This window comes from Mytilus edulis, chromosome 5, assembly GCF_963676685.1.
Source record: "Mytilus edulis chromosome 5, xbMytEdul2.2, whole genome shotgun sequence".
Lineage (NCBI taxonomy): Eukaryota > Metazoa > Mollusca > Bivalvia > Mytilida > Mytilidae > Mytilus > Mytilus edulis.
In genome coordinates this window covers 92,211,494-92,231,108 of record NC_092348.1, presented here as the reverse complement: position 1 = coordinate 92,231,108, position 19,615 = coordinate 92,211,494, and the positions used below count along the sequence as shown (strand labels likewise).

The following is a 19,615-nucleotide window of genomic DNA, read 5'->3' as shown; positions in this document are numbered from 1 at the left end:
TAATTAGATAGCATTTAGACTAAATTACATCCGAAATGAAGTTACGCATTTTCATGCCCGTGCCCTGTTAATTGTTTATTTTAAACTTTTAAAAGTTTGGATAAATGTTTTACATTATAATAAATCTAATATGAGAATTTGATTGAAATCGGTGAACATGAATTTGACAGCTAGTGCCCCTTTAAAAAAGTTCATAAAATGTTTGGTGTATATATGACATTTTTCCTAAGAATGTTTTTTAATTTAGATTGGTGTACATGTATTTGTTGAGCAGAAGTTTTTTTCAAGCATTAAATCAGAACTGATAACTGAAGTTTTGGTTGTGAATAAATTGTCTGGTATTATATTCATGTTCATATTACAGATTCATCCATTTTTGTGGGTACCAATTTTTCGTGAAATTAATTTGGTGGATTTTTATTTTCATGGTTTTAACAAAATTTGGATATATACCTATGAAAAGATTCTGTTTAGTTGAACATTTTAAATATGGTTACCTTTTACCCTAGAAATCAACAAAAAATTGGTATTTCACAAATAATATGGTTACCCAAGAAATCAAAGAAAATCAGTATTTCACTAAATAATCTTGTTTTACATATTGATCCTTACCCAATGACCCAAAATTAACTATATGCTTTATGCACTTCACATATGTTTTACAAATGTATAGCAATAAATGTGAAGTATGAAAATAATGTGTTTTGATACATTAAAATGTAAAGTAATTGTCTGGAACAAAAGTGTTGACCCTAACCTTGTAATAAACATCTGCACACAATTTGTTACATATGTGTAAAGATTCTTTGTCAAATCTGCATCTAGTTATCTTCAAAGGAAACTGGTGCATTTAGAGCAGTAGATTATAGTCTGAAGAAAAGATGTGTGTTATAAAATTAATCAAATATGCATAACATGTTGAAATTCTAGGTCAGTCTTATAAAATAAGTTCACAAGTGCTAAACAACTTTTAAAAACCATTGTAATAAAAAAAATTGTTTTCTTTTCATTTACCTGTTCTACAGTGTTAAATTTATTTTCCCATTAAAAAGTCAGTTATAATAAAGAAAGATAATACTGAGTAAATATGCAATTAATAATCATAGCTTTTGTAAGCACAGATGCATTCTCTATAGCTGTGGCCTGTATTAAACAATGAAAGGATCATGGATTTGTTTTGACAGTAAATATCAGTCAAGGTTCTCAGACAATCGTAGTATTGATTCCACAACCAGGTCAGGGATAAATGTACTACAGTGCAATGATTTCATTAGAAAATCGTGTTGACACAGATCTTATGACTATACAAAACCACATTGTGGGGAAACTCTGAGGAATCGGTAATTCTCTCAAGTAATTGTCTGGAGTAATTCTACCCCGTGTTGACATTGAATTTTATATCCTATACTTTGTGAGGAACTGTGACAGATTGATGATACAATTTAAGCTATATCAATAAAAAATAAACTATGGTTAAGGAAATGACATTCACGTTGGCTCACATTCAAAAGACTATTGAACAATATATATAATAAAGCATTATGATTTTATGTGGCGTGTCTACATGTATTATTAAATACATTACATTCCGTAAATCTGCTTTTTATTGTTTTATGTTTTATAGGGTCAAACCTTCTTTAAATAATAAGTTTAAAGTACAGCTTAGTTTTTCGTACTGGTGAAAAAAATACTTCCTTTACGTAATCTTTTATTTTTCTCGGTGAAATCAGAAGGTTGTAATGCAGTTCATGGTCATACATGTACATGTATACTTGTCTTAATCATTATAAAAAATAGGAGTTTGCAACAGGTTTTAGGTGCAGACGTTTTACAGAATCACATAACTATACTGTTCTACCTTAGCTGATTTAAATATCCATTGAATTATAAAAAAAGACATTTTAAGATGCGTAACATTTCATACATTACAGGCATAAGAAGATATACAAAATCTAATTCCTTACAGGTATTATTAGCTGTGGAACCATAGCTCTTAGGCCCTAATGATATTTTGGAACTATTTAAGGACCTATATAGCTAAGTGCTAAGGCTTTTATAAGATCTAGACATACAAAATTTTATACATTGCAGCCGCTTTAAGGTGGTAAAAATCTAATACCTTATAGCCATTTTGTAAGGGGCAAAATCTTGAACCTTACAGCCACTTTAAAATGTACAAAATCTCATACCTTACAGCCACTTTGTGATGTCGAAATCTCATACTTTACAGCCACTTTGTGATGTACAAAATTTCATACCTTACAGCCACTTTAAAATGTACAAAATCTCACACCTTACAGCCACTTTAAAATGTACATAATCTCATACCTTGCAGCCACTTTGTGATATACAAAATCTCACACCTTACAGCCACTTTAAAATGTACAAAATCTTGTACCTTGCAGCCACTTTAAAATGTACAAAATCTTGTACCTTGCAGCCACTTTAAAATGTACAAAATCTTGTACCTTGCAGCCACTTTAAAATATACAAAATCTTGTACCTTGCAGCCACTTTATGGTGTACGAAATGTCAATCCCTACAGCCACTTTAAAATGTACAAAATCTCAATCCTTACGGATCCCTTAAGAGTCGCTATATCATGGAAGTTTTATTATTAAAATGTTTGTATTTTTCTTTCAGATTTTGGTTTCAGTAATTACTTTAATCAGAATTGTTGTTTAAAGACTTGGTGGATTTTTCGTTTCAGATTTTGGTTTCAGTAGTTACTATAATCAGAATTGTTGTTTAAAGACTTGGTGTATTTTTTGTTTCAGATTTTGGTTTCAGTAATTACTATAACAACAATTGTTGTTTAAAGACTTGGTGTGGTAGTCCACCATATGCAGCTCCAGAGCTCTTTGAAGGGAAAGAATACAGTGCTCCTAAAGTGGATATATGGGTAATTCATTCATTTAATCTCCAATTTTCTTACTTATCATGCTTATGGTCAAAAGGAATTAAAATTACATTTTTCATGTTAAAAACTTACAATAAAAATTTTTCTGTTCAGAAAAAGCTGGTTGAATAAATGTACTGACATCAAAAAGTACACAGAAAAAAGGACATCAGATATGCTTTTTTGTCTTTAAAAAACATGAGAAAAGAATTGAAGAAACAGTTTTAGTACAGAAATGAGGTTTTTTTCTGGTCAGTTAGATACCGTGTTATATAACTATCAGGAAGGTGATTACATATTGTATAAGTCATGTAAGTATCATTGTTTGTTCATGAACATTATTGACCTTGACATGTGTGGATAAACGACCTTAACATGTGTGGATAAACGACCTTGACATGTGTGGATAAACCAGATTAAATGTAGTTGTTATATGTTCTTGTGACCAGTCAAAGTCATACAAAATTTGATTGAAAAAAACTTCACTTTTGTCTGGAGAAACCATATATGTGATAAACGCATTGAGATTTGTCGACAAGTATATTGAAGTTTATCAAACTTATTTACGGGGACACTCCCATTGTGCCATTTCTAACCAATTCCATTATGGTTGCAATTTAATACCAAATTTAAGAAGGCATTAGAAGTTAATACAACATGGTTCTTTGGTTATGATTCTTTGCATATTGAAATATTAAAAAAAAAAAAAAAAATTATGCACAATGCACAATCAATTGAAAGGTATAATACCTTTTCACTACATTTTTTCATGAAATTTTAAAACTGATTTGGTTTCTGCAGTCTTTAAAAAAAATAGCCTTAGCCCTTGAAAATTAGAATAGTTAGGGGTAGTGAAAATTGAAAGAAATATATTTTGACACATTTAGGTATCTTTTGGGGAAAACTTTTGGTCCTAAAAGGTATATAGTTTAAAAACACCAACTGTTTCTTTGACATAGTTGTTGAAGGTTGTTTCTTGCAGAGAATTTATTCATTTGTTGCTTGCGTAATAACCCAGTGTTAATAATTTCATGCACATTCAGGACAGTTTCTGCAGAAGAAATATGCAGCTTCTTTCTAACAAAACTTATTTAAACTTGAATTGATCTTTTGATGTATTGGTGTTATCTGCAGTCAGTTAATTGTATCATTGATGACTTGGCACAGACTTATGTCCTATCATGGGATTATAGGAGTATTAAAAATGACAACAGTCACAACTCAAAAATTTTATTAAATTTTATTTTGAAAGAGAATTAAAATCTTTATGACTACCATTTCTCTTGGGGCAGAGAAAAGTTTTTTTTTTTTTAAAGATAAATACTTTGATGTCTCACAGATTGTAGGGACTCTCACTTTAAATCTCTCCTTTTGGTGTTTGGTGAATTAAACCAGGTTTGAGCAGTACATCAAGTAAGCTAACTATTGTCAACATTTGTTACTTTGATAGTTGACAAGGTGTTTCCTACAATGTATAATCTACAGAATCATTTACAGTAGAAGCTGTTTCACCAACCAATGCCATCTGGAAAAGTCTTGAAATTTATTTATTGGTACAAGTTGTTATGCCCCACCTACGATAGTAGAGGGGCATTATGTTTTCTGGTCTGTGCCTCCGTTCGTCTGTGCGTCCGTCCGTCCGTCCGTCCATTCAGGTTAAAGTTTTTGGTCAAGGTAGTTTTTGATGAAGCTGAAGTCCAATCAACTTGAAACTTAGTACACTTGTTGCTTATGATATGATCTTTCTAATTTTAAAGCCAAATTAGACTTTTGACCCCAATTTCATGGTCCACTGAACATAGAAAATGAAAGTGGGAGTTTCAGGTTAAAGTTTTTGGTCGAGGTAGTTTTTGATGAAGCTGAAGTCCAATCAACTTGAAACTTAGTACACTTGTTGCTTATGATATGATCTTTCTAATTTTAAAGCCAAATTAGACTTTTGACCCCAATTTCACGGTCCACTGAACATAGAAAATGAAAGTGGGAGTTTCAGGTTAAAGTTTTTTTTGTTAATGTAATTCAACTTACTGAAAAAGGATTGTTATATATATATATATTTTGTGGTTTTTATACGACCGCAAAAATGGTATGATGTCGTCTGCTTCATCGTCCGAAGACACATTTGGTGTCCGGACAATAACTTAAGTTTAAAAAAAAAAGTGAATGGATCTCAATAAAATTTAATAAAAAGGTTCAATACCTCAAAAGGAAGGTTGAGATTGATTTTGGGGATGATGGTTCTTACTGTTTTGGAATAAGGGCCCAAAGCAAGCATTTTTCTACTTTCAGGATATCAACTGGTGTATAAGCATTTCAATTTCTCTGAAATTGTACCACAATGTTTAATACCACAGGTAGAAGGTTTGGATTGATTTTGGGGGTTATGGTCCCAAATGTGTAGGAATTAGGGTCCAAAAAAGGGGCCAAAATAAGATTTTTTTTTTAGTTTTCAGTCAATAACTTGTGTTTAAGTGTATAAATCTCTCTGAAATTATACCACAAGTTTTCATACTTCAAAGAGATGGCTAGGGGGGAGGGGTATGGTTCAAATCATCAAGCAATTATGGACAAAAAAGGGGGGAAACAAGGGCTTTTCTGGTTAAATTCAAAAGCAGTGTAGGGGAGGTAATTCAATGAAATTTTAAAGAACACTGCTACTTGATTACCCCTTTACATTGCTTGAAAATTGTGTATTAAGAAATGATGATTGTCTTGAGATGATTAGCTGTAAATTTATATTTAGAAGTTACTGTTTATTAATATTAATTTTTACCATGACTGTATGCATACTGTGAAAGTACTTTTATTCGTGGGGTACCAATTTTCGTGGTTTTCGTGGATGACTTTATCCACAAATTTAAGTGTCCAACGAAATAAAATAACCATTGTCTAAATCAAGACCTGGAAAGATTCCAATCGGTAGGTTTGACTACTGATATGACATGTATGATCTAGTCTAAGAGAAGATATTGAATAGCACCAACTCTGAGAATACTTTAATAGCAGTCACAGAACTACAACCGCATGCAGGATTATACCCATTTAATCTTTAATAACCTAAAATGTTCAACTTTTGTTTTTGATCAATGGAAGTCAGATTTCTGGTATTGATATGCTAGTATGATAAAGTGTTCATTTTATATCCTCATAGTTCTCGTACATAGAAGAAATAAAAAAATTATGCTGGTCTTGATTTTGATAAGAATTATTTGGCAATTCATAGCATTTGTTTATGTTACTGTTTTCTTTAGGTGACATGTTAATGGCCTAATTAACACCTTTGATGGTCTTTAATCTGTTGATCACTTTATCATGGGTTAATTAGTGTTATCACTACGATTTACAATGTTTACTTTGCAATTTCCTTCAATCTAGACTATTTGTAACCCTTGTTTCTAAAGGCTTCAATTTTTCAATTTTATTTTTTTTAGAAAACTAAAATCCACGAATTTAAAAACCCACGAACATGTAAATATTGCTCAAACCACGAAAATTGATACCCACAAATTAAAGTACTTTCACAGTATATATGTCATTTTATATTTTAATATTTTATGATGTACTTTTAAAAATGAGTAGTTATTGTTGCCAACTCCATTAGAAATTTGAATTAATATTATTTTTTAATAAGGAAACTAGGAGGGGAAAAAAATGTGTGGGGGGGGGGGGGGGGTTAGGGTGTAAAATTTTTCTCATGTCAGATTTCAGAAATTTAAAGGAATTTTTTTTACAAATATTTTTTTTTGAGGGGATTAATATTCGACAGCATAGTGTAATGCTCAATAGCAAAAAAAATAAATTTTAAGTTCATTAGACCACATTCATTCTGTGTCAGAAACCGATGCTGTGTCAACTATTTAATCACAATCCGAATTCAGAGCTGTATCAAGCTTGAATTTTGTGTCCATACATTGTGTTAGTGTGTGGTGCTCTTCCATTTGATTTTCAGAATAATAATTGTTATTTATATTGTGTTATTTTCAGAGTTTGGGTGTAGTATTATATGTGTTAGTGTGTGGTGCTCTTCCATTTGATGGCAGTACATTACAGAGTCTACGGAGTCGTGTCTTAAGTGGCAAATTTAGAGTACCATTTTTCATGTCTACAGGTAAATTTAAAGTACCATTTTTCATGTCTACAGGTAAATTTAGAGTACCATTTTTATACGACCGCAAAATTTGAAAAAATTTTCGTCGTATATTGCTATCACGTTGGCGTCGTCGTCCGAATACTTTTAGTTTTCGCACTCTAACTTTAGTAAAAGTGAATGGAAATCTATGAAATTTTAACACAAGGTTTATGACCACAAAAGGAAGGTTGGTATTGATTTTGGGAGTTTTGGTCCCAACATTTTAGGAATTATGGGCCAAAAAGGGCCCAAATAAGCATTTTCTTGGTTTTCGCACTATAACTTTAGTTTAAGTTAATAGAAATCTATGAAATTTTGACACAAGGTTTATGACCACAAAAGAACGGTTGGGATTGATTTTGGGAGTTTTGGTTTCAACAGTTTAGGAATTAGGGGCCAAAAAAGGGCCCAAATAAGCATTATTCTTGGTTTTCGTACAATAACTTTAGTTTAAGTAAATAGAAATCAATGAAATTTAAACACAATGTTAATGACTACAAAAGGAAGGTTGGTATTGATTTTGGGAGTTTAGGTCCCAACAGTTTAGGAATTAGGGGCCAAAAAGGGACCCAAATAAGCATTTTTCTTGGTTTTCGCACCATAACGTTACTATAAGTAAATAGAAATCTATGAAATTTAAACACAAGGTTTATGACCATAAAAGGAAGGTTGGTATTGATTTTGGGAGTTTTGGTCCCAACATAATAAGGGGCCCAAAGGGTCCAAAATTAAACTTTGTTTGATTTCATCAAAATTGAATAATTGGGGTTCTTTGATATGCCGAATCTAACTGTCATGACTGTGTATGTAAATTCTTAACTTTTGGTCCCGTTTTCAAATTGGTCTACATTAAGGTCCAAAGGGTCCAAAATTAAACTTAGTTTGATTTTGACAAAAAATGAATCAGTTAGGTTCTTTGATATGCTGAATCTAAAAATGTACTTAGATTCTTGATTATTGGCCCAGTTTTCAAGTTGGTCCAAATCGGGGTCCAAAATTAAACTTTGTTTGATTTCATCAAAAATTGAATAAATGGGGTTCTTTGATATACCAAATCTAACTGTGTATGTAGATTCTTCATTTTTGGTCCTGTCTTCAAATTGGTCTACACTAAAGTCCAAAGGGTCAAAAATTAAACTTAGTCTGATTTTAACAAAAATTGAAATCTTGGGGTTCTTTGATATGCTGAATCCAAAAATGTACTTAGATTTTTTATTATGGGCCCAGTTTTCAAGTTGGTCCAAATCAGGATCTAAAATTATTATATTAAGTATTGTGCAATAGCAAGTCTTTTCAATTGCACAGTATTGCGCAATGGCAAGAAATATCTAATTGCACAATATTGTGAAATAGCAAATTTTTTTTTAATTAGAGTTATCTTTCTTTGTCCAGAATAGTAAGCAAGAAATATCTAATTGCAAAATATTGTGCAATAGCAAGATTTTTTTTTAATTGGAGTTATCTTTCTTTGTCCAGAATCAACTTAAATCTTTGTTATATACAATATACAATATATATTCACTTTTTACTGCCAACTGATAAATTAAAATAATCTTTACCATTCAGTGATAACAAGCAGTTTTTTTACATCTTAATATTTTATGATGTATTTAAATGAGTAGTTATTGTTGCAAACTCCATTAGAAATTTTAATTGAGATTAGTTTTGGAATAAGGGAAAGGGGGATGTGATTAAAAAAATTGGGTTCAATTTTTCTCATTTGAAATTTCATAAATAAAAAAGAAAATTTCTTCAAACATTTTTTTGAGAGGATTAATATTCAACAGCATAGTGAATTGCTCTAAGAGAAAACAAAAATTTTAAGTTCATTAGAACACATTCATTCTGTGTCAGAAACCAATGCTGTGTCAACTATTTAATCACAATCCAAATTTAGAGCTGAATCCAGCTTGAATGTTGTGTCCATACTTGCCCCAACCGTTCAGGGTTCAACCTCTGCTGTCGTATAAAGCTACGCCCTGCGGAGCATCTGGTTTTTGTCTACATTTAAAATTTTGGATGTTTGATATAAAATTTTACAATATGAAATTGGATATGAAATGGGGAAAAAATTAAAAACATAAATAGGACTTTTTGAAATCTCAGCTATGGGTCAGTGTCAAACAGTATTTTATATAGTAAATACCAGTATGTAATCTGAAATTCTTGCATAGAATTAACACATTCACAATAAAATTACATAACAGTTGTAACATATATGGCATTTCATATAAGAAATCATCCTACATCTGGTCTTCATTGCTCAACCATAATAGTTCTTTAAACAGATAGATAGATAGATTTCTAACTTATGATGAAATCATAGAAAATGACACAATTATGTTTTCTAACATTAGCTAAATCTTAAATAGATGCTGTAGTATACATTAGTTTTTGTAAACAGAAAAAAGAGGAAATTTTAATTAATATGTTTATTGGATGGCAGTTGAGCTCTCACAACCTATATACATAGACCTTCAGTTGAAAGAACAAACAAACAAAAACAGACAAAAAGAATAAAGCAATAATAAAAAAATAAATACAAAATTGTAATACTCATAAAGGGGTTAGGTTTGACTTAATTTTACAATAATTTTATGATTAAGGCAGACTTTAATCAATTATTAAAAAAAATTGATTAATTGAAAAATAATGCAAAAGAATGATTTTATATCACCTATTTCTTTGGAAAAATGCTATCTGCATCTATTGATAAGATATCTGATCTCCAACAAGATGTTCTCAGACTATGAATGATAATTTTGATTTGTCAATAAACAAAATAATCTGTTTGCATATATTGTGCACTGTTGTACTGAATAACAGACTAAAAAGTTAGAAAATGTTAAAATCTTAACTGCAACAATGAACAGCAAACAGACGTCATGTTTTCTATTGATCTGGATGATGTGCAAGTTTTCAAGGACAGAGATATAATGGAATGACATTATAGCATTCATATGCAGTAAATAAGTCAAATATTTACTGATCTAGATACTCACACATTTCTTTATGCTTCCAGATAAAATGTTTCATAAAGATTTAATTCCTGATATCAAATTTTAAAATTGCATGTCTGCTTGAAGCAAAATATAAGACTAACAAAGAACATGGACAAGACAATTTGTTATTTACAATTTTCATCTTAAGATAAGAAATACCTTATCTTTGTTTGACTGATGCCACATTGATAAGTGGGAGAATTATTTTAACTCCTCTATTCCAGAATTGTGTCAGTCTTTTTAGCTCACCTGGCTCAAAGGGCCAAGTGAGCTTTTCTCATCACTTGGCGTCCGTCGTCCGTCGTCGTCTGCATGAACTTTTTACATTTGGACCTTCTTCTAGAGAACCACTGAATGGAATGAAACCAAACATGGCATGATTGATCCTTATGAGGTGCTGACCAAGTGTTGTTACTTTGTAGCCGATCCATCATCCAAGATGGCCGTCAGCGGGGAACTTAGTTTAACATAGGACCCTATGGGAACTGCATACAAATGACTTCTTTTAGAGAACCACTGAATGGAATGAAACCAAACATAGTATGAATGTTCCTTATGAGGTGCTAACCAAGTGTTGTGACTTTGTAGACGATCCATCATCAAAGATGGCCACTGGCGGCAGGGGACTTGGTTTAACATAGGACCCTATGGGAAATACATACAAATGTCCTCTTTCAGAGAACCACTGAATGGAATGAAACCAAACATAGCATGAATGTTCCTGATGAAATGCTGACCAAATGTTGTTACTTTATAGCCAATCTGTCATCCAAGATGGCCACTGGCGGCAGGGGACTTGGTTTAACATAGGACCCTATGGGAAATACATACAAATGTCCTCTTTCAGAGAACCACTGAATGGAATGAAACCAAACATAGCATGAATGTTCCTGATGAAATGCTGACCAAATGTTGTTACTTTATAGCCAATCTGTCATCCAAGATGGCCACTGGCGGCAGGGGACTTGGTTTAACATAGGACCCTATGGGAAATACATACAAATGTCCTCTTTCAGAGAACCACTGAATGGAATGAAACCAAACATAGCATGAATGTTCCTAATGATATGCTGACCAAATGTTGTTACTTTATAGCCAATCTGTCATCCAAGATGGCCACTGGCGGCAGGGGACTTGGTTTAACATAGGACCCTATGGGAAATACATACAAATGTCCTCTTTCAGAGAACCACTGAATGGAATGAAACCAAACATAGCATGAATGTTCCTGATGAAATGCTGACCAAATGTTGTTACTTTATAGCCAATCTGTCATCCAAGATGGCCACTGGCGGCAGGGGACTTGGTTTAACATAGTACCCTATGGGAAATACATACAAATGTCCTCTTTCAGAGAACCACTGAATGGAATGAAACCAAACATAGCATGAATGTTCCTAATGATATGCTGACCAAGTGTTGTTACTTTGACGCCAATCCAACGTCCTAGATGGCCGCCAGTGGGGGGACTAAAGTTTAACATAGTACCCTATGGGAAATACATACAAATTTCTTCTTTTAGAGAACCACTGAATGGAATAAAACCAAACATAGCATGAATGTTCCTGATGAGATGCTGACCAAGTGTTGTTACTTTGTAGCCGATCCATCATCCAAGATGGCCAGTTCTGTGTTAATTCTGAATTAAAATTAGAAAAAGGGTGTACTTTAAGTGAACCACAAGCCAGGGCTAAATGAGATGGATTATTCTTATGTTACACCAGTTTTGATTGGATGATGTATTTTAAAGAATTGACAGAGATTGCTAGTTTTGTGTAGAAGCTCAGTGGTTCTTTCCTGCATTTAGGAGACATGGTTGAGCAGTCAGCGTCCTAATTAGTTCTTGTTGTAGAATGCTTGCCCCATTTGTTGTATTTTGTGGATTTTATACATTGAAAACTTTAAAATTTGTAATTACTGCCTTCAAATAAACATGCCATTAACAAAAAAAGATTGGTGAAGCTATATTTATGTATTGTTTTAATAAATAATACTGTGGATGTCAGTTTTTTGTGGATTGAGGAAAAATTGTATTGTCGTCCATATTTGATAACTTCACAGTTTGAATATATAGACAACATGCGGCTCTTGGGCTGATATTGAACCTAGGGATGATAATACATGTGATATGAAAAATGCCATGTAATAATCTGATAATATCACATGTTCTTATTTTTATATATCACATGTAAAGCCATTGATGTATTGATTGACAATAAAAAACATGTTGAAAATCTATAGAAAGAGGTGACAATTTCATCCTTAACAAGTGAAACATTGTCATCGATAACCTATTATTGTAAATGGTAAACAGGGATCCATTATCAGTTAATCTGGTTAGGTCTATGTACATATATAGCTGTTTTATCATTTTACTGAGCTTCCTAAAAGTTACATAATATTTTAATACATCTCTGTATAGTTTTGGTCTCCCGGTGTGCAGTTTTTTGAACAGATATAATAGAATTATTTTCCATGCTGAAGTTTTTATAAATTTGAAATTTTACAGGACTAAAAGGAACGATTATATTATAAAAACTGTAATTGAAATTGTAACAGTTATATTGCAACAGTGGGTAAAGATTGATATACCGCAGTATAGGGTCTTATTTGTAATGTTATTTATTATGTTAGCTAAATATTATGTGGTTTTTGTCCCGCTATGATGATTACACAAAAGTTATACAACATATTTGTCTATTCTGTTGGGAATTATTGTTCAATTTAGTAAGGTTATTTGTTAAAGAAGGAAGCATTTTCAAAAGGTGTTGCACATGTAAACTGATTGATTTTCATGACAGCTTGCGTAAAAGGATTGAAAGATAATTTTTTTACATCACTTTTATCCTGGAAACATTATCACTCATACAGTTTAACTGTCAATCATTATTAGATATCGGTTTGTAGTGATAATGGTTTAATGGTTTACAAAAGCAGTAATCTATATGTTTAAACTGTTAACTCTGTAAAACTCAACTAATCTCTAACTAAAGAACTGTTAAATTCAGTTAATCTCTAACCAAAGAACTCAAAAGGATTTTTTTTTATAATTGTGAAATTACAAATCCACGTAAATCATGTTTATTAATTTACAAAAAAAAATCATGTTTATTAATTTACAAAACAAAAATCATGTTTATTAATTTACAAAAAAAAATCATGGTATAAACCAAAACTTCACAAGAAACAGTATATCAGATAGCAAAAAGTTTCTTGTTTTCCAGACTCTCTGTTCCACTGGTGGCTTGTTTCCTTCTGCTTTTTGTTGGCTTTGGTGTCTGATATTGAGTTTTATACTTCAGTTAGTTCAAGGTCATGTAATTCTGCTAGAGCCAAAACAAATAGATATTATGTTAAAATACTAATGTAAGAAATGAACACCTGTCATTTATTAAGTTCAAACATATAAGTAGAGAAGGACAGATATTACATACATAACAGTGTTCAATAACCAACAATAACGTGTGGAAGGCCTTGTTATTAGACACAACCGTATCGGGAGGACTAACATATGAAAAATGATACATTGGTTACTATGGTAAAACAGACAGCCAAAATGGAACTATACATTTCACACTTGTATGTCATGTCTATTGAGATGTTAAAAAACAGATAAATGAATTTAAGCCTATTTTTTCCTAAAGACATCCCCCCTCCCCCCCCCCAAAAAAAAAACAAAAACAAAAACAAAAACAACAAAAAAAACAACAAAAAAACAAAACACTAGGAATTACCCTTAGATAGACAAAATAAATGTGCAACACAAAGGGCATTGGAAATTAGTTTAAATTTAAAAATTCCTATTAACTCATGTAGAATCTGTTTTCTAACCAGACCTAAGCTACCTTGTGCATTGCCATGATAATTTGTTATATGAAAATGAATTTCAGACCTTTGACATTTTGAATTCTTGTTTAATTATAATTAATTTATTGATTATTATTTCAGAATGTGAACAATTAATTAAACAGATGTTAACTGTTGATCCTATCAAAAGAATAACAATGGAGCAAATTATTAAACATAAATGGACGATACTTGCTGGTGAAGATAATGACTTTGACGCTTTAATATTAGAAAATAATCGTCCATCAGATGTTGATCCTGACTTAGAAAATCTTAATGAACATATCATAGCTCATATGGAAAGTATAGATCTAAATAGAGAACAAATTTTTAAGGTAATAAAACACATTTGTTTCTGTCCAAGTACAGTGTATGGACATAACATATTGTCATCTACAATTGTTTCTATTTATATTTTATATAATTACACATTACACAAGATATATTTTGAAGTTGTCACTTGTGAGAAATTGTATCACCAAATTGACAATTCAGAACACAGTTGACCTTTGTCTTGTTCTTATATACTATTTATTGAGATATTTTGCTTGCATTTATTATTTCCAATTTTGAAAAGTGGACTAATAAGTGAGACAAAATATTGCGATTTTAGGAAAATATCCTTTTAGTTAAATGTATCAATTATCAGAATATGTGTTCTTTATTGGTATAGTTACCCTAACTCATTATTCACATTTATATTTGCATTTGTTGCAATATTTTATTAATTTACAGTGTTCATTAGATAGAACTATTTTGTAATCTGCTTGAACTATTGACATGCAACAATCCCTTTAAAGGCCTTTTGCTTTAAGCATCAGACATTTGCTTGTGACGTTAGATTTATAATGGAATGTCAGTGATGTCCGGTAATAACAGGCATATAGCAATAAGGGTAGGCCAATATGATAGAAAAGAAAGGATGGGGTATTAATTCATGACTAAAAATCGTACATGCACAACAAAAAACATACAGTAAAACAAAGGAACGGCACTTTTAGTGCTGGTCTTGATTTCAAAGTCAAAGTGAGGCTTCAAAGCAGATAAAAAAACCCATAAAAACTCTAACCATGCTGCAAGTTTTAGAAGGCCCCCTAACACTGATTTGAGTGGAATTCTTTGCTAAATGTTTGATTAACTTTGTACGATGTAACACCACCAAATTTGTCCCCGTCAAAAAGGAACATACTGGAGAGTAGTACATGTATTTAAAACAAAATAGCTCCTATACATATAAATGTAATCATACAAAAATATATGAAGGAATTCAAAAATTGGGTTTGGTTTATTTTAGCTTACTACATGTATTTTCAGCTGGCAAAGAGTTAAACTTTTCTTTTAATTTTCTAATTAAGAGGATAGATTATGAAAACATATATGTAACAGAATTAAAAGTATATATAAAACCTATGCCTATCAAAAAAAAGGAAAAATTAAAGAAATAAAGAAAAAACTAAATGCTTACATTATATGAAAGTTACATTTCATGTTTTCATTTCTTTGACACTTTTATTTCAGTCTGTGAAAGAGCAGGCTTATGATTACCATAGTGCAATATATCACTTATTACAAGACAAATATAAAAAACATCCAAAGACAATACAAAAGACGATTGTTCCACAAAATCTGCCATTAGCGGTGGTGTCCACAGAAAGACGGTCCAGTATTACTACCGGTATAGGTATGTATCATTATACTTTAAAACCTTATAGAACAGTTTTCATGGCTGTAAAATTGCACAATTTAGGAGGAACAAAGTATCAAAGAAAAAAATTGAAGGTTTTCATTTTCCAGATTATTAATAATTTCAAATTGACGATCTAGGAAGATACTGAAATTGTTGCAACCAAAAAGTTGTTAAAATAAACATATTTTCTGTATAACTGCTTAATTACAAGAAATTTAATATGAATAATGAAAATCAATATGTGAGGCAAAACACATAAATTGTCAAATAATTTACCCCAAGAAATGTTTGTCAAATAATTTACCCCAAGAAATGTTTGTCAAATAATTATACCTCAAGAAATGTTTGTCAAATAATTTACCCCAAGAAATGTTTGTCAAAAAATTATACCTCAAGAAATGAATTGTCAAATAATTTACCCCAAGAAATGTTTGTCAAATAATTTACCCCAAGAAATGTTTGTCAAATAATTTACCCCAAGAAATGTTTGTCAAATAATTTACCCCAAGAAATGTTTGTCAAATAATTATACCTCAAGAAATGTTTGTCAAATAATTTACCCCAAGAAATGTTTGTCAAATAATTTACCCCAAGAAATGTTTGTCAAATAATTATACCTCAAAAAATGTTTGTAACGGTAGTTTTCATTGAACGTTGACAAATATTTTGGAGGGGTAAATTCCACATTCTACCAAAGCCACCATTTGGAATTCCATTTTTTTTGGTATGTGAAATCTTACAAAATAAACATGAAAGTCACATTTTGAGTCTCAAAATCCTCTTTTTGTCAACGTTAAAACCAATTTGAAGCGTACAAAAGGTATAAAAACGTCTTCGTGTTTATGTTTGACATCATCAGTATACAGTATTACTGAGCTCTGCTACACGTCGCTAGGTAAACTCAATTTGCAACACTAAAATCTTTGTTTTTCACAGGATAAGCTTAAAATACAACACAGTTATCTCCCAATTAATGTTTGATATTGATACTTTATACTTGATTAAATAATAGAATGTTTGTAATTATAATTATTTTAGTGATACCAGAGTTCTCAGCCACTGATGTTAAAGATACCAAACCTACAACGTTTCCCTCCATTCCAGCACAACTACCATTTTACACACGGACAGAAGATAGTTGTGTTAGTGAGGTATGATTTTGACGAATTGTCATTTTTTAGCCAATTATTCCAAAAATTATGATTAGGTTGTAACTGTTAATGACTAAATTTCCACCAATACAAAACCTACAATAAGTCCAAAATGACCAACCATTAACTGTTCTAAATAACTTTTTTTGATGTATTTTATGTTTTTGCCAGTTATATCAAGATTATAACCAACAGATAAGAACTGTAAGCAGCAATAAATAATCAGCAATTTGAGATCTACAAAAAGCCATTTGATAAGGCTGAAAGAAAAAAATCGTAATTTCCCAGATAAATGTGATTATACTGTATCAAATGCAAAGTTGAATTTATAAGGTTACTTAGCTTTTTAAGAATCTTTCCAAAAGAGTTCATTATGATTGAAATTTGCTATACAAAAATGAAAATATTGAAAATTAACATAATTTTATATGCCCAATTTATGGGAAATATTTTTTTCAGTCTGTGCATCCGTTCATCTGTCCATTCGTCCATTTGTCCTTCTTCAGGTTAAAGTTTTTCAGGTTAAAGCTTTTGTCAAGGTGATTTTTAATGAAGTTGAAGTCCAATCAACTTGAAACTTCACATGTTCCCTATGGTATAATCTTTCAAATTTTAATGCCAAATTAGAGTTTTGATCCCAATTTCACAGTCCACTGTAGATAGAAAATAATAATGCGAATGGGGCATCTATGTACTGTGGACAAATTCTTGTTTCTTAAATGTTTATCTCTGAAAAAAAAGATCATTGAATTAACACAGTATTATATTTTCCTTTGAAATGAGAAGGTAAAGCAGATGTTGATAACATGGTTTGCTCAAACTGTACCATTTAGCATCAAAATTCTGATTATTGAAAAGAAATTTTTCAAGGTATTTGTCCTTGGTTTGATAATTATGTGATGTGATGGGTTTGGTTTGATTTAGAACTCATGTGTGTGAAATTCTGATAACCTGATGTGTATGCAGAATATCTATAATCTCAATAGTTAATATAAAGATAAGGAGATGTGGTATGACTGCCAATGAGACTACTCTCCAAGTGAGACAATATAAAGATAAGGAGATGTGGTATGATTGCCAATAAGACTACTCTCCAAGTGATTTAATATAAAGATAAGGAGATGTGATATGACTGCCAATAAGACTACTCTCCAAGTGATTTAATATAAAGATAAGGAGATGTGATATGACTGCCAATAAGACTACTCTCCAAGTGATTTAATATAAAGATAAGGAGATGTGATATGACTGCCAATAAGACTACTCTCCAAGTGATTTAATATAAAGATAAGGAGATGTGGTATGACTGCCAATGAGACTACTCTCCAAGTGATTTAATATAAAGATAAGGAGATGTGGTATGACTGCCAATGAGACTACTCTCCAAGTGATTTAATATAAAGATAAGGAGATGTGGTATGACTGCCAATGAGACTACTCTCCAAGTGATTTAATATAAAGATAAGGAGATGTGGTATGACTGCCAATGAGACTACTCTCCAAGTGATTTAATATAAAGATAAGGAGATGTGGTATGACTGCCAATGAGACTACTCTCCAAGTGATTTAATATAAAGATAAGGAGATGTGGTATGACTGCCAATGAGACTACTCTCCAAGTGATTTAATATAAAGATAAGGAGATGTGGTATGACTGCCAATGAGACTACTCTCCAAGTGAGACAATATAAAGATAAGGAGATGTGGTATGACTGTCAATGAGACTACTCTCCAAGTGAGACAATATAAAGATAAGGAGATGTGGTATGACTGTCAATGAGACTACTCTCCAAGTGAGACAATATAAAGATAAGGAGATGTGGTATGACTGTCAATGAGACTACTCTCCAAGTGAGACAATATAAAGATAAGGAGATGTGGTATGACTGCCAATGAGACTACTCTCCAAGTGATTTAATATAAAGATAAGGAGATGTGGTATGACTGCCAATGAGACTACTCTCCAAGTGATTTAATATAAAGATAAGGAGATGTGGTATGACTGCCAATGAGACTACTCTCCAAGTGAGACAATATAAAGATAAGGAGATGTGGTATGACTGTCAATGAGACTACTCTCCAAGTGAGACAATATAAAGATAAGGAGATGTGGTATGACTGTCAATGAGACTACTCTCCAAGTGATTTAATATAAAGATAAGGAGATGTGGTATGACTGCCAATGAGACTACTCTCCAAGTGATTTAATATAAAGATAAGGAGATGTGGTATGACTGCCAATGAGACTACTCTCCAAGTGATTTAATATAAAGATAAGGAGATGTGGTATGACTGCCAATGAGACTACTCTCCAAGTGATTTAATATAAAGATAAGGAGATGTGGTATGATTGCCAATGAGACTACTCTCTAAGTGAGACATGTATAAGGCTAGCACCTATAGTTCATCGTACCACCTTACTGTAATACCCATACTGTATAGCAAGATATAAATGGCCCTAAAAATAACAAATGTTAAACAGTTGTTTTGAGAAAACTCACAGCGTGATTCATGTACAAAACAATAAACAAGAATAAAACAAATACCCTATACAGCTACAACTGCTGAATTACAGGCTCCTAACTAGGAGCGGCATTGTTAAACATTTTTCTGCTGGTTGATCAACAATTGAAATTAAGGTGGTACCTTACACTACAGGGAGATTACTCTGTAAAGTCAGCTAAACGTTTTAATTACGTTGTGTTGTAAAAGGACTATTAAGCTTCTCAATGATCAAAATTGGTGTTTGTCAAATTGCTATATAACCAGTGTAATTTTTCTGACAAAACGTTTGCTTCAAAATTTGTTAAATTTTTATATTTTTGTCAAAGGGTCAAAGTAAATACTTTGTCAAAATTTTATGAAAATTAAACGAGCCAAATTAATTTTAGTGAAAGTGTT

The 19,615-nt window shown here is 31.6% G+C and overlaps 1 protein-coding gene across 8 annotated transcripts in view; it reads left to right on the top strand.

The window, feature by feature from the left end:
- Positions 1 to 19,615, top strand: part of LOC139525545 (serine/threonine-protein kinase SIK3-like) — a 62,889-nt gene that overhangs the window by 22,792 nt on the left and 20,482 nt on the right. For all 8 annotated transcript variants that reach the window (XM_071320964.1, XM_071320962.1, XM_071320963.1 and 5 more), the window contains exons 5-9: positions 2,778 to 2,902; positions 6,884 to 7,007; positions 13,979 to 14,211; positions 15,395 to 15,557; positions 16,602 to 16,714. In XM_071320964.1, coding sequence (XP_071177065.1) covers positions 2,778 to 2,902; positions 6,884 to 7,007; positions 13,979 to 14,211; positions 15,395 to 15,557; positions 16,602 to 16,714 — 758 coding nt within the window. The remainder of the gene's footprint in view (positions 1 to 2,777; positions 2,903 to 6,883; positions 7,008 to 13,978; positions 14,212 to 15,394; positions 15,558 to 16,601; positions 16,715 to 19,615) is intronic.